Source organism: Ambystoma mexicanum, chromosome 1q (assembly GCF_040938575.1).
Source record: "Ambystoma mexicanum isolate Mex_15411 chromosome 1q, UKY_AmexF1_1, whole genome shotgun sequence".
Classification (NCBI taxonomy): Eukaryota; Metazoa; Chordata; class Amphibia; order Caudata; family Ambystomatidae; genus Ambystoma; species Ambystoma mexicanum.
Window position 1 is genome coordinate 89,494,821 of NC_090922.1, and position 25,043 is coordinate 89,519,863.

General features: G+C 49.6%; 1 protein-coding gene across 3 annotated transcripts in view; it reads right to left on the reverse strand.

Moving 5' to 3' along the window:
• CPNE7 (copine 7) overlaps positions 1-25,043 on the reverse strand; it is a 1,149,025-nt gene that overhangs the window by 736,210 nt on the left and 387,772 nt on the right. For all 3 annotated transcript variants that reach the window (XM_069635582.1, XM_069635584.1, XM_069635583.1), the window contains exon 3: positions 24,390-24,572. In XM_069635582.1, coding sequence (XP_069491683.1) covers positions 24,390-24,572 — 183 coding nt within the window. The remainder of the gene's footprint in view (positions 1-24,389; positions 24,573-25,043) is intronic.

Genomic DNA, 25,043 nt, shown 5'->3' on the forward strand with positions numbered 1-25,043 from the left:
AATCTGCACGTCAGCGTGTAATTCGAGGAAAGGCCCTTAGCGCGTAAGCGCGTCTGCACGCATACGCATTTTCATTGGACAGAAGACCCCTCAAGCGCAAGCGCCCCTGTGACGTGACGCATACAGACATGCATGCGCATTTCAGCGCGCGTGAAAAAATGCACGTCCGCGTGTAATACGAGGAAAGGGCCATGCGCGTATGCACGGCAGCATGCATATGCGATGTCATTGGACCAAGCGAATGCGCGTCAATGAAATCACGTGCACGTAGAATTGGGCCCACGTTTGAAAATGTTGCGTGTTAAAAAAATGAAAAACACGCCCGAGTGTCAAAGCGTGTAATTGGTGGGAATGGGCCTAGCGCGTACACGCGGCAGTGACAAAGCGTGTAATTGGTGGAAATGGCCCTAGCGCGTACACGCCGCGTAAGTGACGCTGAACGTGTGGGCCTGTATAAATGGTACGTGTAGAACACCATTTCCTTGTACGTGCTTTTCGTGGAGAGCGAGTGGGTGAATTCTGTACTTCTTGTCGTTTCACACGCGATTTACTTCACGGCGTTTCAAGTTCGTATTCCCTGTTACCTCTGACAGCTTTTTCTCTTTTTTCTCTTTTACTGGTTTACCTGGGCCTGTTCCCTCAAACAGTGTTCCCTTCTACTGTTGTCCTGTCTCCTCAGACAGCGTACAAATCTTCTTTTGGCGGGGGTGTTGCCAACCAAACGCGCTCCTTTTTCACGCTCTTTTACCTGGCAGACGGTGAGTCACGCACGTATCTAACATCTGTGCTTGCCCCGTGTGTCGCCTACCCCTTCAGAGGTCATTCTAGGCTGCGTGTGACACGCATACGTTCATTCTTGTGTTACTGGGTGCCACAGCGTAGTGCAGGTTTTTCTTTCTGCACACGTGGTCTAGGAGGGGTTGCGTGCACGTCATCTCCCTTTTTTGGGGCTCCTGTGCGTAGCGTGACCCGTCATCTTTCCCCAGGGGTTACATTCAGCCTTGCTAGAGCACTAGGGTACAATTACCATCTGGTACCCAACCCCTTTGACCCCCAATTGCCCAGGACAATAGTTTACAGCCACTCCCATACGCACATTAACATCAGTGCCATGGCTGGGAGGCGAGGATTCCGTAAGGGTGGCAAAGGTGGAAGAGCCACAAGTGGTGGCCGTGATGGATCCGGTAGGGGACTTGGTCGTTACTTGCAGGGTGAGCCTGTCCCCCCATGTGTGGAGGACCAGTCAAGGGCACCCATAACCCCCCCCCCCCTCCCATTGAGGCTGATGTGGCTGACACCATCCATGCTCAGCCCTTGTTGGACCAGCCCATTTTGGCACCAGACCTGGCTGACTCCATGGCTGACTTCCAGGTCAGCAGGCCTATGACACTTGCGCTGGTGCACGTTGATGTCATCATGCCACGTGCATCTGGGGCAGCAAGGTCATCTGCTGCCCCAAGTAGGCAGGGCGGAGAGGCTGCAGGGGCAGCTGCGGCTCCATCCACCCCAGCTCTCACACACCCAGCCAGGACAGTGTCGGTCCTAGTCGATCCTGCTGACATTCCCCTTGACACCATTACACTTGAGCCAATGCCTGCACCAACTCCCATGCTGAGTGTGCAATCCCACACTCCTGATACAGAGTCCACCAGGGCTCCTGCCCCTAGTGTCCAGAGCGGCGCAGGACACTCAGGATCACCACCACCTTCCAAGCGGAAGAGGAAGAGTGCTCGTCCGGCACAGGCTGATGCCCCAGACACGGCTACACAGTCCGGCCCGTCGAGGAAGCCCAGCTTCACGGATGACGAACTGAATGCACTTGTTGAGTATGTGTCCGCACATGATAACGAGATGGTCATTGTTGCAGGATCCAAGACCACACCTGCACAACGCCAGGCACACTGGCAGACCGTTGCGGACATCGTAAGTGCCCTTGGAATCGTGAGGCACACAGCCAATGATTGCTATAAGCGCTGGAATGACCTAAAGCGCAGGGCAAAGAGTAAGCTGGCCTCAAGTCATGCCGCAACTCTAGTGACTGGAGGTGGGTCTCCAGTAGTAGACATGGAACTCACTCCACATGAGTCAGTCGCTGGGACCTACGTCACGGAGGAACAGATCCAAGGCGTGGGAGATCTGCCTGATTACGAGGCATTGTCCGGTGAGTGCACATACATGTGTGTGTCATCCATGTGCATGGTGTGTGTGTGAGGGCTTCTGTTTGTGTGCCAGGTGAGAGTGTGTGCGCCTGAGTCGTATGGGTCAGCCATGTGCTTCATGCAATACATCCTGCGCAGCTGCATTTGGCCATAGCAGTATCCCTTCTGCCAACAGTAGACATCTAGCCCAACTGCACGCCAGTTGCCCTTGAAGTGTCACCTTGCCACAACATTGTTGCTTATTTTTCACTGTTCATTCAGTCAGATGGTTTGCATTCCACCACTTTTACTAGGCATTTCGCAGTCCTCTAGTCACATGTCTGACATGGCTATGGTAAAGTGGAGTGACTTTGTTACCTGGATATCATTTGTTCACACATGTCCCTGTGCAATTGGACCATTTTGGATTGGCAGCTCCAGGTGAAAAATCTGACCTGTTTGAATTAGAAAAGCTATTACATGCGGGAACTGGACTGAATGAATAGGTGCTGCCCTCCTCTCCATCTTCACTCAATAGCAATGGTACATGCCATCTGTGTGATGGCATGTGTGTTTCACCTGGCAATGACAGGCCAATGTGTGATGCCACTGCCAGGCAGCATGCAGAAAATGTGTTCATCTTCCATCTTGGTGTCATCAATGTGTGCCATTTGCCTCCCCTTCATACGCAGCGAGGGTGCATGCATGGGAGGGTTTTAGTCATGTGGGACATGTGTCAATCAAGTACTGGTTCGCTTGCTTCTCAGCCCTCATTGTGTGCCATGGTGCTAATGCCTGTTTCCATTTCTTTGTTTTTATGTCTTTGCAGGGGAAGACGCACCTGATACTGCTGGGGTTGTGGAGATGGTGCAGACCCAGGAGGGGTCCGAGGGCCGACAAACCACCAGTGAGGGACGTGTTGTGGTGGTGGGTGAGAACCCACAAGTGCTGCAGGTCGTGCTCTCAAGGGGTGTCTCTGGCTGCACCTCCCCCGAGCTGTACTCAGGTGTTGATTTGGATGATGAGACCTACGTGCCGTCGCAGGTGAGTGTTCCAGGGAGGGATTCTGTTCTGTCCCACCCACCTGCACCAGGGTCAGAACCCTCAATGGGGATGTCAGTGTTGGCAGCTACGCCTTTGGTGGTTACGGATGCAGGGTCACACTCCGCGACATCTGATCCTGTTCCTGGGCCAGCAGATCAGAGGGGGAATGCAGTCCTGCAGCCTCAGGCAGTGCCGGCACAGCAAGGTGCAGTTCGCCTTGCCCCAGACAGGTGTGGTGCCCGCCGACGTGGTGGCCGTACACCACCTGGCAATACCGCATGGGAGCAATCCATTTACGGTATGGCAACCCAACAGGCAGCATCATCCGAGATGATGGCTCAGGCCACGGATAGGGTGGCCACTTCCATTGTCCCCCCTGAAAGGCTGATGGAGCGACTACAGCAGACAACCGACTCCATCTGCCAGTCACACAGGGAGGACATGTTGGCGTCCAACAGGGACAGGCGGGCGGCACTGGCGACTCTGCAGGAGGCCATCTCCATAGAGTCCCAGGGCCACAGAGAAGCCCTGAGGCAGGAGCTCCTTCACCTCAGGACGACTCTTGTTGAGCTTGAGGCTTCAACACACCAAAGGACAGAACAGCAGCTGGAGCGTCTCACCCGTACGCTCTCAGCTGAGATGCAGGCAACGAGGGCGGAGGTCCGGGCATCCCGTGAGTTGTTGCATGGGGACCTCCGCACACTCATCCTCCAGAACGAGACCTACCACACCCGCATGCTTGCAGCCATGGAGGAGCAGACTAGGGCCTTGCGTGGGCTGCCTCCCATAGTGCAACCACCTCCGGATGCAGCTGCACAGGGTGATAATAGCGACAGCAGTGATACTCCCACAATAGGGTAGCCGTGTGGGCCATGAGCCCATGGAGGTGTTGTTTTTCCCAGGATCCACACAGGTGGGTTTTGGTGTGCACCCTGTCCTCGTACCTCCTGGGTGGCCTCCCCAACCCCCCCGGGCCCATCAATGGCCATTTTTGATTTTTTTTTATTTTTATTTTTATTTTTAATTATTTTTTTCCCAATTTTTTTGGGACAATTTGTTGCCTTCCGTGGTTCCTGTGGGCATACGCTGCATTGTGGCTGGGCACATGCAGGCTTGTCATGTATTTGGTTCAGATGCTTGGGTTTGAGTCACACACACCCCTCCTGCTTCCCGTTTCCATGGGCTTGCAAAGGGTGTGCCCAAGTGACATTGACGTACATGGTGACATTGGACTCCCACTACATGTGTGGGTAGTCTAGTCAATACTGTTTATACATTCCTAGTGCATATTGCTGTTGTGTTGAACACTGCATGTTGCATTGATGTGTAACTCATCATCTGTGTCTACCTCCCAATTTGCAGGTCCCTTCCTCATGTCTACACAAGGCCCTCTAGTTTGGAGATGGGGTCCATGTTGGCAGCAGTGCACCTACAAATCTACATGGCGCCAACACTGCACAGTTAGTAGTGGTGGGAGTGCAGGCATTTCCAGGTGGTGAGACTACTAATTTATTACATTTGTGATGTCATGTTAATGGTAGTACCTGCTCAAGTTTGTTGTTGGTCCTGCATTACTGTGAGCATTTCAGGTGTTGCAAGTTTCAATTAGGGACACTGTACATTGTAACACTAGTGTCATGTTGTGGGGATTACTTTGTTTACCTGCAAATAGCATGACATGGCACGGTGTGTCGTGTGGCGGTGCTGGGGATGAGTTGGCTGACATGGCACTGTCCTTTTGTTGCATTTTGCAAGTGGGTATTCATTTTAGCTGCTTGAATGTGTTTCTTCACAAAACTGCATTCGTGGTGTCTGTGTGGGTAGGGATGCACACATTGTAACACTGCCAGGTGAACAATCTCAGGCTGATATGTTTTTCACAGTTGATTCTCCAGACATTCAGGATCAGTGTCAGGTTGAGTCATCATTGATTGTCAGATGGAATGTGCCAGGGCAGTGTGCACTCCACAGGGGTGTGATTTCTATGTGAAGTAATTAGCCACTAGCTGTGTACGGGCTGCCTCCCACCGTGCCCTTTCCCCTCCCATGCGCAGCGGCTGTGCATGTGGTTGGGGATGTGGGGCCACCACCATGTCCACGGCCAGGCCCCGGCGTGTTGCAACGTTGTGCAGGACACATGCTGCCACTATGATCCTGCACACTACTGGGGGAGCGTACAACAGGTGCCCGCCAGAACGGTCAAGGGAGCGAAAGCGTGACTTTAGCACTCCGAATGTGCGCTCCACTATGCCCCGGGTTGTAATGTGGGCTGTGTTATATCTTACCTGGGGTGGCGTGGTGGGGTTCCGAATTGGCGTCATCATGTGGGGGCTGAGAGGGTAGGCACTGTCCCCTTTGGAGGTGGTGATTGGTATCATTGGTGGGGTTGTGACCTTGCTCAGTATCTGACATGCATGCATGTGCAGTGGCATTCATACTCACCAAGCAGCCCTGTATCGCCATGCCGCCCAGCTTCTAAGTCCCGGCTTAGGGTGGACATTCGGTAAATAAAGCTGTTGTGGGTGGAGCCGGGATAGTTGGCATATACTGAGGTGATGATTCCCTTGGCATTACATACTACCTGCACGTTGATGGAATGCCAGTGCTTGCGGTTCCTATAGATGTGCTCTGATGCCCTGGGGGGACGTAGAGCCACATGGGTGCAGTCGATGGCACCTAGCACTTTGGGGAATCGTGCCACACCGTAAAAATCCAGGGCGGCAGCATGCCTTTCTGCAGGTGTTCTGGGCAGGTATATGTGCCTGCGGACTGATGGGCGTGCAGTGATGATGTTCAAGACCTGGTGTAGGCAGCGTGACTGGGTGGCCTGTGATACCCCACCCACTATGGCACTTGTCCGCTGAAATGATCCAGTGGCTAAGAAGTGCAGTACATTGAGGACCTTCTCCAGGGGGCTGAGTGCTTGGGAGCACAGGGTGGGTGATGTGAGGTCATCCTCCCACTCACTCACCAGGTCCAGTATTATGTGTGGTGGAAACCTGTACCTCCCATACACCTGGTCATCAGGCATCCCGAAAAGGCTGGTTCTGGGTGTGAATATTCTGGCCCTGACTATCCTCCTCCTCCTCCTTTGGTAGCCCACGCCCACTGCTGCTAGGAACGGTATGTTCATCCTGGGTCTGAGCTTGTTATTTTGTTAGTGCGCAAATTTATGCGTTGCGCGTGTTGTAGGCGAGCGTGTGACCCGCGCACCCTGAAATCCAGTACCCAGTCCAATAGCGTGTGGAAATTCTCGCGCAACCCGGGATACAGGTGCGCTGACGTACTTGCGTGTGTAAGTGCCCACGCACCCCTGATATACACGTACATAGGCCAATCGCGTGTACGCGCACTTTTGTCCAATTACACGCGATGACACTCTGACGTGCTGTCCAATTACACGCGATGACACTCTGACGTGCAGTCTTTCCACGTGTGCTCTGTCATCAAGTGCTGTGTGGGAAACACCCGTGCGGGTCACGTCTCAGACGCACTTACGCGCTGAGGGCCTTTGGTCCAATAGAATCGCCTATGCGTGCTGACGCGCTTACGCGCTAAGAGCCTTTCCTCGAATTTCACGCTGACGTGCAGGATTTTCACGTGCCAAATCACTCCGTATCAAGCTGGCCACGCGAAAACACACGGAAGACCACGCTCCTGCTCAGAAGGCCGAATTACTGCCCCCCAGTGCCCCGAGCAGCCTCCCACGTGCCATCTGATGCTGCCTGCCTGCCTGCCTGCCTGCCTGCCTGCTGCCACCGTGCCCTGCCATTTGGTGCCTGCACATCAGCCATCTGCAGGGGTCCAGTTGCTGTGTCCACCCCTGCTGGAACTGAAGACTCCTGACTGGGATTACATCGCTCCACAGCCCAGCCCCAGGACCCAGTTGCCCACCCACACCTGCCTCTGGGGTTGCCATGTCGGGCACTTCCACATCTGGCACCAGTGGCAACCCCAGGCCAGAGGGGCAGAGGGGCACCAGCTTCACTGCCACCGAAGTTGGTGTCCTGGTGGAGCATGTCCTGGGGCAGTATGATGCCCTCTTTGGATCGTCCCGCGCCAGCAAGGAAGGACGGGAGAGGATCTGAGCCGACTGTGTGGTTGCCATCAACGTGGAGGGGGTGGCAACCCGTGATGTCCAGAAGATCAAGAAGCGCTGGGAGGACTTGAGGTCCAGGACCCTCGTGAAGGCCCGGCGCCTCGTGGAGGGGGGCCGGGGCCGCATGAGTTCTATCCAGATGAGGGTCCTGGAACGCGTACGCCCAGCGCTCCACGCCCAGATCCTTGAGAGGGAGACCCGTCTGGAGTTGAGCGGTAAGTGTCCAAGCATTGCTGTGTGAGACAGGGCATGTTGCGGTGTGCTGGTTGTCTGATACTTGCCTGTATGTGTGACATAGGCCATGTATGCATGTATGTGTGCAGGGACATCATGGTAATGCATGTGCGACCAGTGATGTGTGATCCACATGGTTGTTGCATGTGTTTAAATGTGACATGGGGAGCCCTATGCAGATTTTAGACATGAGAGCATGCCAGTCTCTGTTCCTGGACATGGGTGGGGGTGAGGGATGGGTGCTGATGGCAGGTACATATATGATAGCCATGTCTGTGTGCCTGACCTGCATGTCTGTGTCTTGTGCATGCCATGGATGCATGACACATGTGTGTGACAATGCACAGATTAACTGATGCAGCCTAGTTACCCTTGTATCCGCTGTGTTTGGGGTGTATGGGGCCAGATGGATGTGACTGAGGTGAAGTGTGTGCATGTGATAGGCATGACACATGATGCATGTGAGTTCCATATCATTGTATGTTTCAAGAGTCCATTGGACATGTATGGAAATGTCCATGGCATGCACCATGCCTGTTACTGTGTGTGTTTTGCCTGGACTGACCCATGTGTTGTGGAGGGACATGATGGAAGTGTACTTTGACAGTGGTACTCATCTGCTATTGCTTCCTGTCTAGGGGACCATTGTACAGTACCCTGATGCTTGTGTTCTTTGTCTCCCTCTACGCGGCGGCTAGTGAAGAAGAGGGCGGAGACGGCGCTGTGGAGCAAGGCGGCGGGGATGCCCCCACGGCTGCAGCGGAAGGGGTGGGTGAGCCCCCACAGGGGCCTGCTACGGTGGAAGACGGTGAGGAGCCATCCAGGTTGGTGGTTTCCACAGAGGAGGAGGAGGCCGCCACAGGGGCACACATGGGGCCTGGTGGGGGCATCCCTGCTGGTGCAAGTGGTGCAGTCCAGGGCCAGGGGCAGGAGGCAGCACAGGTCACCGTGGAGGGGCCTGTGCATGTCGCTGTCCCTGACCCTGTGAGTGCACCACCATGCACCAGCAGGGTTGCCCCGTCCCAGACCCGTCCGCAGGTAGAGGGATGTCCATGTCACCTGACTCCCCTCCACCTGCGGATGAGGGGACCCGTGTCCGTATGGAGAAGGTCCTGATTGGGGTTGCGATGCGCGCGGGTGCAATTCGTGATGACGTGCGTGCTTCCCGGGAGGAGCACGCACATCATCACGAAGAGCACCGTGCCGACGTGGCCCAATTGGGATCTTCCATGTTCGGGGGTTTCCTGCATGTGTCGGCCAATCTGGCAGCCCTCTCCTCCTCTGTGGAGGCTATACGCCAGTCGTTCTCCTTGCCGTCTTCCGGCCCAGATGCCACCAGGGCCCCCTGTGGACCTGCCCTGACCTATCCAGCCAGCTCGGTGGGGATCCCATCCCTGCCACAGTCGGGAGTCGGGGGTCAAGCAGGGGTGGACACCACAGCAACTGTACCCCAGCAGATGGAGGATGTGCCGGCATCATCAGGCAGGGCACGTGCACGACGGCGTCGGTGGATTCCATCAGCCTGGATGCCGTCGTGCTGGCAGAGGCAGTTGCGTCGGAGGCAGCAGCAGAGTCAACGTGGGAGGCATCATGGCTCGGGGCCTTCAACATCGGAGGGGCAGGCATCAGCCGGAGGGCAGGAGGACCCAGGACAGGAAGTGTCTTCCGTGTGGCTGCGGTTGGGCCAGCAGATAGGTGCGGAGCGGCGGCGGGCGGAAGAGGAGCGGCTCACGATGGTCAGGGCGGAGAACTCCATGCGGAGGGCCCTGAGGCGGGCCGAGTGCCTCGAGGCAATCCGCAGGGGGTTGGAGGAGCAGATGGCGTCGTCCCTGCGGACCCTCGGGGCCATGGAACAGGACCGCCTCTGGGACATAGACGAGGAGTTTGATGATGCCCTGGCCCGGAACACTACGGAGTGAGCCGCTGGACTTGCCCGCCGCCTTTGGATATAGTTCTTTAGTTTTAGGTTTCCTTTATTTATTCTTATGATTTGGAGTCGACGGACACAGCTCCACTTTTTGTATATAGTTGCTTTTTTGTTAGGGTTTTTAGTAGGTTTCCTTTGTTCAGTTGGGCTCATGGACCCTTGGATATTGTGTACATAGTTCTTCATTGGATTGTTTTATTTTTTAATTTTAATTTTTCTTCTCCATGGAGCAATGGTGTTTGGATTTTATTTTTATTCTGTCGGATTGATTTCATTTTTAATGTGACTTTGAAGTACATTTTTTTGGGGATTTTGTGTTTTTCATTTTTTGGGACGGACATGCACCTTTTCTTTTTTTCATTGGCATTATAGTTTGTTTCATTTCATTTGCATTCATATTTTTTAAATACATTTTTGTTTTCATACTTCACTGTGTGGTATCATCTCATTGGTTTCATGCATGTCATGTTGGGTGTTTTCAAATTCATTTGCAACCATTGTGTGTGACAGACATGGGTTCATTTGCTTTATGTACGTTGGGGGTGTAACATGCAATTTTCATTTCCATGTGGGTGAATGGGTTACTTGGTAGGGCCTTTTGGCTGTGGGGGCTGACCATTACGCACATGGTTGGTGATTGTGAGGACCTGGGTGCAGGGGGACATGAGTGGGGGCCTGGTGGAGGCTGCCCATGGTGGCTGGGGGTGGGGGTGGGTGGGAGACATGAGTGGGGGCCTGGTGGAGGCTGCCCCTGGTGGCTGGGGGGTGGGGGTGCAGGGGGACATGAGTGGGGGCCTGGTGGAGGGTGCCCCTGCACTGCTGGGGGGTGGGGGTGATAGGGGACATGAGTGGGGGCCTGGTGGAGGGTGCCCCTGCACTGCTGGGGGGTGGGGGTGGTGGGAGACATGAGTGGGGGCTGCCCATGGTGGCTGGGGGGTGGGGGTGGGTGGGTGACATGAGTGGGGGCCTGGTGGGGGCTGCCCATGGTGGCTGGGGGGTGGGGGTGGTGGGAGACATGAGTGGGGGCCTGGTGGAGGCTGCCCCTGGTGGCGGGGGGGTGGGGGTGATAGGGGCCATGAGTGCGGGCCTGGTGGAGGGTGTCCCTGGATGCTGGGGGGTGGGGGTGGTGGGAGACATGAGTGGGGGCCTGGTGGAGGGTGCCCCTGCACTGCTGGGGGGTGGGGGTGGTGGGAGACATGAGTGGGGGCCTGGTGGAGGCTGCCCCTGGTGGCTGGGGGGTGGGGGTGGTGGGGGACATGAGTGGGGGCCTGGTGGAGGCTGCCCCTGCACTGCTGGGGGGTGGGGGTGGGTGGTTGACATGAGTGGGGGCCTGGTGGAGGCTGCCCCTGGTGGCTGGGGGGTGGGGGTGCAGGGGGACATGAGTGGGGGCCTGGTGGAGGGTGCCCCTGCACTGCTGGGGGGTGGGGGTGTTAGGGGACATGAGTGGGGGCCTGGTGGGGGCTGCCCATGGTGGCTGGGGGGTGGGGGTGGTGGGAGACATGAGTGGGGGCCTGGTGGAGGCTGCCCCTGGTGGCTGGGGGGGTGGGGGTGGTGGGAGACATGAGTGGGGGCCTGGTGGAGGGCGCCCCTGCACTGCTGGGGGGTGGGGGTGGTGGGAGACATGGGTGGGGGCCTGGTGGAGGGTGCCCCTGGTGGCTGGGTGGTGGGGGTGGTGGGAGACATGAGTGGGGGCCTGGTGGAGGCTGTCCCTGGTGGCTGGGGGGTGGGGGTGGTGGGAGACATGAGTGGGGGCCTGGTGGAGGGTGCCCCTGGTGGCTGGGGGGTGGGGGTGCAGGGGGACATGAGTGGGGGCCTGGTGGAGGGTGCCCCTGGATGCTGGGGGGTGGGGGTGGTGGGAGACATGAGTGGGGGCCTGGTGGAGGGTGCCCCTGCACTGCTGGGGGGTGGGGGTGGTGGGAGACATGAGTGGGGGCCTGGTGGAGGCTGCCCCTGGTGGCTGGGGGCCGTGGAGGGTGTACAGGGAATGCCTGGGAGCACACAGCTAAATCGTGTGTGGAATTTCCCACGCACAACTGAAATCCACGTACCCTGACAAATCGCGTGTGGAACTTCCCGTGCACACCTGAAATCCACTTACCCGGCCAAATCGCGTGTGGGACTTCCCGCGCACCCCTGAAATCCACGTACACGGACAAATCGCGTGTGGAACTTCCCACGCACCCCTGAAATCCACGTACCCTGACAAATCGCGTGTGGAACTTCCCGCGCACCCCTGAAATCCACGTACCCAGCCAATTCGCGTGTGGGACTTCCCGCGCACCCCTGAAATCCACGTACACGGCCAAATCGCGTGTGGAACTTCCCGCGCACCCCTGAAATCCATGTACCCTGACAAATCGCGTGTGGAACTTCCCTCGCACCCCTGAAATCCACGTACCCGGCCAAATCGCGTGTGGTACTTCCCGCGCACCCCTGAAATCCACGTACACGGCCAAATCGCGTGTGGAACTTCCCGCGCACCACTGAAATCCACGTACCCTGACAAATCACGTGTGGAACTTCCCGCGCACCCCTAAAATCCACGTACCCGGCCAAATCGCGTGTGGAACTTCCCGCACACCCCTGGAATCCACGTACACGGCCAAATCGCGTGTGGAACTTCCCGCAAACCCCTGGAATTCACATGCCCTGCCAATTCGCGTGTGAGACTTCCCGCGCACTCTGGTATACACGCACACGTATTTTTTGTCAGCGGGTGTCCGTGTTTGTGGGTACCCCTTTGCACGTCATTTGTCCTGGAGGGCCACAGTATGGGACATTCATCATGGCAGTATATAGGTGCTATTTGTTGGCGCACCTTTTGGCGCACATTTCTTCCAGGCGCAGAGACGCTACCGCCTGCTTTCTTGTGGCGGTTGTGTTTGTGCCTGTGCGCTGGTTTGAGCGTGCGCTTTTTTGCCCTATTCTATTCCATGAATACGTGTTGTAGGCGAGCGTGTGGGCGTTCCGCGCACTTGCACCCTGTACTTCCCCCGTGACGCCCACATTTTGGCAAGTTGTTCCCCATTCCGAGTGTTACGGCCCGTGTTCCGCCTACTTTTGTAGCGTGTGCCGCGCTATGTGCGATTTTCGCTGTGGCCTGTGCGATTTTCGCTGTGACCTGGCGCACGCAGTTAGATGGCCTGTGTGCCAACGTGCGCCGTGAACTTTATTATCGCACATCCGATGGTTTTCTCGCGCACGGCCTTCCATGAATCGATGTGCGCTGCTTTTCGTGCGATTTTCGCACTTGCACTGCGATTTTCGCTATTCCACTGCGATTCGCACGTTTTTGGCCACTTGCGCCGCGCTAATTATTCCATGAATCGGCCTGCAAGTCTTTTACAAGATTAAAGGCCTCATCACAAGTTTGGCGGTAGCCTTTAAATGCAGCGGCAACACTATTACCACCGCATTTAAGGGTCCTCCCAATCTCGGGCTGGCAGCATTTACCTGCAGCTCCAAGCTGGGTGTAAATGCACAGGAAAAATCCCGATTTTCAGGCGCTATTAGCGTGTGCTAATTGCGCCGAAAATTCCCCATTTGAATGGGGAATGGGCAATTACAGTTACCGTCCAACCCGTGATCTGGTGGTTATACCGCCAGAGGGTTGGGCAGTAACGCAAATACAGTTGGGAGGTATCCCATTCGGGATATCGCCCAACTCGTGATGAGGGCCTAAGATACAACCCAAAGCATTGATCAGTAGGGCTGGCTCGATGTCTGGAGGTGATTTATAGGTCTTTTCCTCCTTAATCCAAGCCTCCAGCTGAGAACGCTAAACTTTAGCCAAATGTTTACCTCCTGAGTCCAACAATGAGATTGGGCGAAAGTTGCATAGGGACTCACAACTCCCCTTTTTATTTTTGGCTATTAGATGGTGCTGAAAGCACTACCTTTAAAGCCGAAAGCTTTGTCATTAAAATAAGAGCTTTAATATGAGAGCTTGAAGTAGGGGCTTTGAATGTAGGTTTGTAATGCTTTTCAATGCAGATGACAAATGAGGATGGATTTATGTAGTTTGGCTATGTGTCCCACCCATTTAATGCCCCTTGCTAAGTGACATCTACAGAATGTTTCTCCCATTCCCACCTATTGTGCACGCTTTGACTGGATTTGTATTGTTTGCTGAATTTGTCAGACATTTTTACTCCCAAAATGGTGGCCACCATATTTTAATGTTAAGTAAAAGTTATTTCACTTTATTGATGCATTTAAAAATATTTACTCCAGCTTTGAAGTTATGTCACACATTTTAATGTATTGTGTATTTAAAGTAAATACATTAATGTGATAGTTATGTTTTTGTCTAAAATATCTTTCAAAATGTTCATATAGTGATTTGTGGTGTGTTGGTTTATTGTTTTTGATATAAGCAGCACCTGATTGGCTGTGCAGTGAGTGATGTCAGTATGATATGGGTGGTTCTTCAGTCTGTGTGTTTTTACTCAGGGCAGCCCTTTTTCTGAGTGTGCTTCTGGAACATGCAACCGTTTTCCATAGAGATGTCCGTGTTTCTCAAATTGACTTCTTTATTTAAAGCAGTACAAATGGGATTCAGTTATGTGGTATCCCCCAGAGACATCACCGGCAGCCCTGCAAGCAAGCACAGTAGCTCCAGGGGGTTTCTGCAACCTGCTTGCCAGGCCGGGCCATTGCTACATCATGCCTGCTGTAACCCAGTGCGTGCACTGCAGTACACACTGGAAGTAGATGCTCCTCTTCCTGAAGAGAGCTGAGGACGGCAGCAGGACAGACCGTGCAAGTCTGCCTCACTCATGCAGAGAGCCTAGGGCTGGTCACCTTCTGCTGTGCACACTGGGCACTCAGCAACTCAGGCTGAGCATTGCGGGCACATTTTCCACAAGGGGGTATGGGCCTGCCACGTGGGGTTGCAGTCACTCACATTACGTGGTCAACTAGACCAGCTAAAGCATCAGGAAGGAAAACAGAGCTTTGGGAAAATTAGCTGAACAATGCAGTGGGAAATTGAAAGCTATGCCTGTTAAGGAACGCTTTCAACTTGTGGCGTGCAATATATGAAAACACACTTAAATGACTGTGTAGTGCTTAACTTCCATTCCTATTCATACAAATGAAAGGCTCTTTGTACGAGTCTCATTTCTTATATTGTGTGCTTTATTCTTAGTGATAACATATGTGTTTCTGCAGGGCTGCCACTCTGCCCTCGCCGGTAAATGTACTCGCCCTGTGTGGTAAATCTTTCCTTGCCCGCTATCCGAGATGCCACTGTGCTCTATGTGCGCTGCTTCCTTTGTTTACTCTGGGTGGCACATGTGCTCCCTCTGTCTGAGAGAAGAAACCTGCTTTATAGTTCCTGGTAAATGGAGAGCTATTCTCACAACCACTACAAAATCAAAACCAGATTTCATCTTCCCCTGCATGCCATAAAACAACTGTGTCTGAGTGCCTTACTGAAGAATGAAAACAATGGCTGCATTATAATCCTGGTTTCACATGTGTAGTGGACTGCACGTTGTAAATTAATCGGCCCAAACTACTGTGTAATTTTCGCATTCTACCTGGAAAAGGGCAATAGGAGAAGTTGTAGAGGAAGAAGATCAAATTACCTATCTAGAGACTCAGCTGCATTGCTCGCTGAAATCCCTGAAGAATATAGACTGTTCAGCTGAGCTGAGACTTTCTTTGCCTCTCTATTGTTACCCAGCGTGCAAGCAGTAGCCAATGCAAAATGGCTGCAAATTGTACACTGGGAGCTAGTCCAGTTGGCAAATGACACCAAGCATGGGTTCAATGTCATAAAGGTCGAGCTGCGTGTCCTGAGGCTGATGACGATGCAGAACTGTAATGTCCTCGATATGCTAACACTGATGGAAGGAGGTGTGTGCTGAAAAATTGGGGATTCCTGCTGCACATTCGCAACTCCCCAAGATGCAGAGAATGGATTGCAGCTGTACATCGTCTAGGAGTTTGCATGAAGAAAGAAGGTGCAATCCAAGGGAATGACTGGTTCGATGTTGCATTTGATTGGGCGCCATCCTTGCTGGTGGCCATTGTGAAGATGCTGGTATCCGTCATAGTGTTCATCTTGGTCATCTTCTGCACCTGCACCTGCAAAATGGACCACCGGTGTTCTGCCAAAGCAGTGCCTAGTAGCACAATGATGTTGGTGTCAGTTGGGGTTTCAAAGGTACCTCGCAATACAAGAGATAGGAAAATATAAACTGACAACACCATTCCCCACATGATCCCCATCCCCTATGGAGATGAAGCAGACCACTTGTATCACACCACCATTGTCCCACCCCTGACCCTGAAAATCACAAAGAGGTATGGGTAGATCTGGCAGTATGATGGGGGATGCATTTATATGACATTTGCTCCTGAGGAATTTGCATGATCAGGGGAAAGTTTATAGTCCGTATGCAGGGCCTGGATACCACAAAAGGGAATCCCACCATATGAAGAGGTGGTGAGAAGGAAGAATGGGTGCATGCATGGGAGAGAATGTGTTACTGTAGAACTAATGAAAGGGGTGAAAGTTGGGAAGGGAGTGAACCCATCATACCCCTTAGGTGCTTTATGGTGAGGTAAATCCCATTGGAAGAACAATAATAGTGAAAGGGTCAGGGGGGACATTTTAAAGGCCCCCACAAGAACATAATATTGTATGCAATGTGTTACTGTAGAACTAATGAAAGGGGTGAAAGTTGGGAAGGGAGCAAACCCATCATACCTCTCAGGTGCTTTATGGTGAAGTAAATCCCATTGGAAGAACAATAATAGTGAAAGGGTCAGGGGGGACATTTTAAAGGTCCCCACAAGAACATAATATTGTATGCAATTTAGACGTTTAGATATAGTGCACGTATATAAGCTTAAGTAGCCATAGTCGAAAGCATAGGGCATTCACCCCCATTTAGTATATAGTGTGTTAGACACAGGCCGTGAGTCTGAAGGAGAAATCTGAATAGGCTAAAGTGCTGTTGAGAGAGGCCCACGCTGCCAACCTCCACATAAACCCTTCTTTGTTTTACAATTGTTGCCAATATGTTTGTTCTAAGGAAGAATGTGCCCTGCAAGGCCATGAGACATTGCTGGGTGCCATGGTGTATATGTTATCACACACAGGCCACAGCAAGCCTCCAAGCCAGACCCAGGCACCCACGAGTTACAGCCCCTACAACTGCCCAAGTCCCAAGACCCCTGAATTCCAAAATACCAGTTGACACCAGACCACCGACCATAAATCAATCCACCATAAAATATCTAACAGCATGGTCATCCCACCTTTATTTCATAATGACATGATTTCTAATGCAGTGTACAGGGAGGGATAAATTATAGTTCAAAAGTGATGGTGGAAGCCTTGGAAGCTGAAAGATGCGATCGGGATGAGTGAAGTGTGTGTGAGTTAGTGCAACCTCGAGACTCCGCCTGTGCTAGTCTTTGAACATGCCAGGTGCACTATATAATGATAGAGAAGCACTATTTACAATTGAGCCTTGGTTCCCTGGAGACGATGAGCCCAGCACAGCCCACATGATTGAAGAAGGACGGACTGGGCTGGGACCAAAGGCCTGGCATCCCCTATCGAGCGGGCTGGTCATGTATAGGGTCGCACCAACCAGTCACGTGGGTTTTCACTATATTTAATGACAAAGTCTATGACACTGTATCACTTTTTCAGCTTCTCCTTACACCCTTTTTTACCAGAACGTTCCATGGCAGAAGAGTTCTTTGCTGACACACCTATTTTTCTAGAAATAAAACTTGTTATCCTTGCAAGAGTTTCTTGGGCCTTTTTTCCCTAGTGAGTTGTATTTTTTCTGGTGTGAGCATTTAGGGGTGTGCCTTCAATATATAGGCACAATCTCTGAAGATGTCCAGGATTTAGGAAAATGATTGGATACATTGATGGCATTAAATAACTTGGACAAATACGGAGTTCATATTTTAGGTTTTGATTTGAAAAGATACAGAGGTATCTTATCCGGACCAGGGGGCTTATCTGATTTATTGGAAATTATGGCATTATGGACTTCATCCACTGTGAAAACCAGGGGATCAGATGTTGCAATTTCGTTTAGATATGGAACAAGATGCTGACGATCTCTAATGCTACCATCGCTAAAAAAACATCTCAAAATGATTTACCCATACATATTTTGGAATATTACCATGTTGGGTAACCTTCTGTTCCATTTTACCAGAGCTAATCCATCGCCAAAAGCTTTGGTTATCAACAGAGTTTTGTGACATGGGGAAGTATTTTGTCCATAGATACGATATATCATTCAATAATCCTTTGATTACTCAACTCTTTTCCTCAAAGAACATTTCTAATGAGGGAAGCTAATCCTTATAGATATTTGAAATGATATTGGGTTTGTTAATTGCAGACCATTTTATTTTGCGTCTGGATATGCCATTGATATTTATTGTAATATTCCTGCAATCTATTGCTTCCAGAGTCAACACCCTATCTCCCAACTGCATGGTCAAGGACAGGAGAAGGTGATCTGGTCTATCTAGCACTTTGCATTTTTTTTTACATAAGCCTAAACCTCCAAGTTCACCAAAAAATACTCGATATCATTAAAACAGGCTCCACTAACAAAAGTAACCTTAGTCGGTTTGTCACCAATCACCCCACCGTTGCAGGTCCATAATTGGAGATTACACCTTGTTTGGGCCATTTCGAATGCATGTTTATGCTTCCTCTCTGGTTTACCATCCTCTTCATCCATCAATGCAATCATTATATCAAGTGGTTCAAACTAGATATTAATGTCTCCCAGAACTATAATGAAGTGATTAGATAAATGTAGGCTTTTCCACAAGTCATTATAGGACCCCATCACTTAGATAATCTTCATCCCAATTTCTGCTGATTGGCTTCTATACACATCAACACGTATTCTTAATCTGCTTTTAACTTTAATAGGCAGTTCTTGGATGTCCTGACTTCCAGTATCTACCTCATCAAGTGATAAATCCACTCATGGACACAGGCCACCCACTTGGTCTACCCCCTTCTTAGCCTTAGATGTCACGGGAAGCGTATGCTACACCACTCCACATCACAGATTCTCCTTTTTAACCATGCAATATTCCATGATAGGAAATGCATCTCTAGGGCAGGGTCGATAATCTTAAGTGTTAATCATAGATGGGACAACTAAGACTTCAACCTTGCTCCCAAGATGCTCAACAAGTCAATCCACCATGGTTAAATCATTGGTTTTATTATTCCTGCTCGTACTAATCCCAATGTATACATCTTTGCTCATTGTGGAAGCATAGCGTTTTGTGATGAATGGACATTTTTTGTGCATAACAGGATCAATCCTCTGAGAGTGAGATAACCTCAACTTTACCGAGGTGGCTTGAGTTGTTCGGAGTGCTAGTCCCTTATAACTTCTTGATAACTGACACATATCCATATGATTACAATCACTCTCCTCCCTCACTGCATTCCCCACCTATTGTCCATCATTCTTCACGCTTTTCACAATTGTTTTCTCTTGCTCTGTTCTCCTTTCTCCCATCACAGACTATCACAGTGATGTGCAACTCGTTGCTCTGCAGATGTTTTGGATTATGGCTCACATGATCACTCACCAATAACTATCCTGGCAAGGACTGACAGCAATTGTAGTTCAAAACATCTAGAGAGCCAAAAGTCGCAGACCCTTTGACTATGGCCAGAATACCCTGGGCGAGGGCTCAATACTCCCCGCTTGTGCATACAAGTCACGCACTCCGAGACTGCTGCAATGATGATTTGGCAAAGTATAAAAGACAATAACATGACCATTTCATTGAAATATTCCCTGATCCAGTTAACCGATCTATACCAATCAGGTCACGTTTCTTCCAGTCCAGTGCCGTAGATATTGAATGGAGCCCTGTAATCCAGAAAGGATGACCCTGCGGCACTTGTGGGAAGAACAAGTACTGGAAGGCAGTGCTGTTATACATTTATCTGAGAGAAGAATTAACCTGAGATATTGACCTTAAGCTTGTCTCCAAAAAAGAGTTTAAGGCACATACGTACAAATTCACATGAAAGCTAAAATGGGCTACATTTTATAATATTCATCCCATGTGAAAACAAAGGACTATGTTACAGGTTGAATCTTTCATCAAACTCCTTTTAACTGATGTGGCAACATTAAGAACAATTGATGAATTGGAGTTCAACACTTAAAGTAACCCCTTTCAAGATGCATAAATAAATGCAACACCATGTGTACAAACTAGTATGGATGTTTATGGCACTGAGATGGACTACACAGAAGAATAGTGCACCCAGGTCCTACCCAGCGATTGCACGAAAGGTACGAATACATTGCAGGAAATAACCTTTCTGCAGATGTTTTGGAGTGTACAATTCCCAATAGTTAATGATAATGTAACCTGAAAGCAGAGGCAAAAAAAGAAATATCCCAAGCAATATAAAACAATAATTAAGCCTTCCAATAAAGGATGAAAATAGTGGCGGTCAACGTATGGAAGTGATGTGCCGCTAACAGTCGCTATAAGTCTTTGAAAACGATGAAATAAGTCGGTTATGTATAACGGTTGAAGATCCAAGCATTGAGCTTCTTTCCCTTTCAGGAAATCAAAATGAATTTGTCAGATTGAGGTCTGACTGTCAGGCGGCTCTAAGGGCTCGCCCACGATATCTGCGTTCACGCTCCACTCACCGGCCCGAATCCGGGAAGAGCTGATTCATTCTTTCCATGAAGCTTAGTAATAAATTACATGAAAACAAAAATCATGAATTGGATGTCAATGACCTCCTCTTGACAATGCAGGTGGGTCTGGCTGTCTTTTGTTTCTATAATGGCTGTCACATTTGTCCCTATGACTCAATCAGCTCAGGTCAATTTGCTGGCACAGGGGCTGATGGCAGCAACAACTCTGGCCTCTACTTTCCCCCTTAGACCTCCTTGAAAGCCAGAGAGGGGAAGTGGTGTAGATGGTGGTGGAAGTGGAAGAGTACAGGTGGGAACAGGGGTGTACCACCAAAGAAAGCAAAACATTGGAAATGCCACAGGCAGCATGTTTGCCACCAGCATTTTAACATTGGTAATGTCATATAGAACTGCTGTTCCATTTTGAAATTTCCAACTATCTATATCCATGCATTTGAAATGTTTCTTTTAGATTTAGACTCAAATTACTATGCTATTGTATATTATGTTATTTTGTGTGACTGCCATGTGATCAAAGCAAAAAGACTTAAACTACATAAGATCTGCCACCAAGAGCCAGTGGAGCAGGCTGAGAGCTGGACCTATATGATCAAATGAGGCGAGTTTCTTCCTTGTCCTCACTACCGCATTTTGGCGCTGCTTCAGTCTTCCATGCAATTATTTTGGGATCCGAAGGTAAATGCTATGAATGTAACCAAGGGTGGACGGAACCAGTGTAAATCCTGCCTTTACATGGTCTGGAAAGTGAAGAAATTGAATAATCCTTCTATGAAGAGAAAGAGTTAAAAAATAAACCCTTAACCACAGTTCCAACCTGAGCAGGCATAGAAAGATCAGAGTCCAAAAGAATATGCATGTTCATGACCAGTGCTCATGGTTGGGATGCCTCTATCGAGCCAGAAAGCAAACAGTTAAATAGCCCAGAGCTCATTGAACCACAAGTATCTGTGTTCCATCTTAAGGCGGATGGATCTCATTCATGAGTGGTCAGCCAACAGGCACTCTGCAGACCTGCTTGTTCCATTTAACTCATCAGACCTCGAATTGATTATTAATTGGGTGTCAACAACACAATTATAATTGGAGACCTGAAAGGACCTGATGAGATGGGACAAAGCACAGATGTACTAAAAGAAAAAAGGGGACGTGGGACTCTTCTTCTGCGCAAGCCACTAACTAGTACATTAGGTACTTATACAGTAATATTGTTACTCATTAATTTGGTGTGGTATAGCAGTATGGACAATGACCACAGACTCAAAGTCCTGAATGAGCATCACAGTGATAACTAGTTGGATTTTAAGGTCTGTCCAATGCGCCTGCCACTCAATCTCTAACACAGACAATCAATATAAGTCATTAATCAATCAAACTCAGTTTTTAATGCAATATAATGATATTTTCATAAAGTGATTGGTCTGCCAACACGTGTTTTGACCTCAGCAAACTTAGATCTTCATCAGGACTTAGCACTATCTAATTCAGTTACACCATCCACCATATTCAAGTTCATCGGTTGACTGTTAATTTTCTCTAATGTATACTTAATACCCAATATTACAGGTCACCTTATTCACAAAGGAAGGTGACTTGCATATTTCTAGAGGGCTGTGCTGCAACACAAATGATCCATTGGACAGCCTCCTTGCATGCATTAGTGTTGGAAGCATGTATGGCGCTCCCTGCACCCATAGGCCTCTTACTGTAGGCAAATGCTATGTGTTCTTTCCAGGTACAGAGCTCTTCACATCATTCCTCCCTTACAAAACGGTATCGCTTCAAGGACCTCAGAGTCTACATCATGAATGCTTGACATGTGGCTTACTCTTCCTCCACCCTAGTGGGCAAAGCACACCAGAAGAGGTCACACGCACAGACACCAGTTTCTCTGGGTGCTGCACACATCAACAAATGAGCACAACCGCTAATGTTTCCCTCTCTCCTTCACTAACCAACCCTGTCCACTTTTCTTACAGTGCCATTTAAGCACCTGGAAACCATGCAAATGACAGCGGTGTGCAGAGCAAATCAACATACCATAACGTTTGGAGGTCATTGACCTGTACCCATGGACTATAATCATTAAATAACCTCAGTAGTCCTTTTGGCAGCAAACTCAGAAGGACTCAGAAGGATGGAACTGTGACTGACTCTTCCCCAGCACTACAGCCTTTTCAGCGGTCAAGTCTGTTGTGAATTCCCTACATTGTACTATCAGGAACTGAAAAATACTGTAGGTGTAGACCTCCACCAGACTTGTGATTGACTGAGAGTCTGACATTCAGTCTTAGAATTCCCCACTTCAGCATTACTAATTTGATCAACTTTATAAAGATAAAAGGCTGTGTTCTTCTAACCCAGATTCAAATCTGGGACCTGCAGGTTGCACAGAGATCTCTACGGTAGGTGCATTCATCTGCTGAGATATCTTGCTGATGAGCGTAATGTGCTCTCCTACTTGAATAACATTCACAGATGCGCATAACTTTGTTTCTTCTTGTTAATGTCCCATCCAGCCGCACACCGAACCCCCCTCTTCCCTAACCTTTCTTTCACGGCATGACGCTTTCATTTTTTGTGTATTTTGTTCGCCACAAATAAGCCTGAACTTCTCTCTACCTTCCTTGAAAATGTATGGGTCTTAAAGGAGATTCAGGTATCTCCAGGCTCGGAATCTTTGTGGGGGAACTTGTAAAACTACCTGAATCACACTAGGAGATTTGTGGAGGCCTGTGGATCATTTCTGAGAACGTTTGCCCAGGCTTAGTCAAGATAGCCACTATGGATGGCATTACAGTAGTAAATGCGGGATATGGCAATGGCGAGGGTAATAGCAATCCATTGAGGTATGGCCAGGAGCAGGAGAATTCTTCAGAGGGGACGGAGGTGGAAGCGGGTATCTTGTCTACACTATTTACCAGCAGGAGAATGGCTAATTCAGCATTGAAGGGACTCCCAGGTTACGGGCCTTCTGTGTGGGTGCAGGTGGGGGACCCATCTATAGTGAGTAGTCAATCAGCGTTGAAAGGAAGTTGTCAGAGCCATAGACCATGATTTCCTATTTGGAGCCATTGGGACAAAGACGGTTTTGATTCATCCATTTGGGGGCATGGGTGAAGCAGTTGGGAATTTGATTCCAATTTCCAGGAGAATTTGCGATTATGAAATGCAGCTGCGTCTTGTCACCGTACATATGGGGGATTACTATTACGCCGATCAAAGACCTATCCCAAAGCACATCTACCATTCACGGTTTCCATTGGTAAAAAGTGCACAATGGGGAACCGTTTTGCACTGCCTCCCTCATTTGGGAAGAAGGTGACTTGAAATTCCATGTTTCTTCCAATTCACCAATTTGGCAATCTTTAAAGATTATCAATGGAATGCGCATATTGACATTTCCTGAGACTATGACAAGAGTTCCAGCCTGCTGTGCAGTTACTAATCCAGTGCAGATCAAACCATGTTTTCAATATAGCCCAGGACAAGTTCAGTTTGAGAAAAGATCTCTCACAATCACCTTGGAAACTATTGCATTCCCTGCTCTTAAGTAGGGTTATGGGAAGAAGATCTCGAGACTGCTAAAGAAAATCTACAATAGTGCTACTGATTCCCGCCACCTGGTTTGTGTTTCAGAGATTGGTGGCCCTCTAGTGTCTGATGTTGATTCTATGTCAAACCTTCTGCATGCAAATGAGTACCCATGGATGAAGGGTTCTCCAACTTACTCCAAGAACCAAAACAATACCTATAATCAAATTATTAACTAAATTGTTGCCGAATTGCAACACCTTTAGTTTGTATGTACATCCCTCTATCACAATGTTATCCTAATCGCTATATTTCATATTTAGACAGTAGCCTTATAGATGGTTGGGATTAGGGGTTCATATGCTCCAATAGATGAATGGCAAGTCTACAATTGGGCTGTATTGCTGAATGTTTGTGCAAGAGCAAGTGCAATGTTGCACATTATTTGCACTATGGCAAAAATGGGCATTAAGCAGGTATCTACTGTTGTAATGCATTTTTGCACTGGGAGAATGTTTGCTCCAGTGAACAAGCTGTGCAAAATAGCACTGCATCAGTGCAAAGCTTCTTTAATACAGAGACTGGGGGAAGGAAAATTAATGATCCTGTCATTTGCCAATAGTGGAGCGGATCTGGTAACCCAGCAGCGACTCTATTTGTAAGACCTCCATTGTCAACACACAGACAGCAAGTGGGTAGAAAGGTCTTACCTGTCCCAGGGTACACTCCACTCCACCCAGGAAGTCGTCATCACGAGGGCCAATGCTGCAGTGCCCATGGATGTCGTACACCTCAAAGCGCAGTTTCTGGACTTCCTCAAAGTAATAATCCACAGTGAAGACCTTGGAGAAGACGGGGTGCAGGTTGCTCTTAATGACCTCTGTCCTGTCCACCTAGAATAAGGAAGCACAAGAAGGTAGATGTCAACCACGTGAAGTGGTATGAGGGAGCAGTACAAGAAGGCGTGATTCTGCAAACATATGCATTCTGGACAGGTACTGAGGGGTTACCAGTCATTTGGTCAAAAACCAAATGGTCGAATGACCATTTGATCGAAGTAAAATGGTCGGAAAAAAAAGGTTGAATTTTTTTTATTTTTTATTTTATGGGGGGGTTCCCTCCACCAACCCCCGTTTTTCTTTATTAAAAATATTTTTTAAGCAACCAAAATTGAAAAAATATATATAAATAAATAAATAAAAATAATTCGACCTTTTTTTTCCGACCATTTTGATTCGATCAAATGGTCATTCGACCATTTATTTTCGACCATTTGACCGGACACGTACTGAGGTAGGTCCCCTTTGTCTCCCTTAAGTGGCTCCACGTTCTCCCTTAAGTGACGGCATGTTCAACAATACATT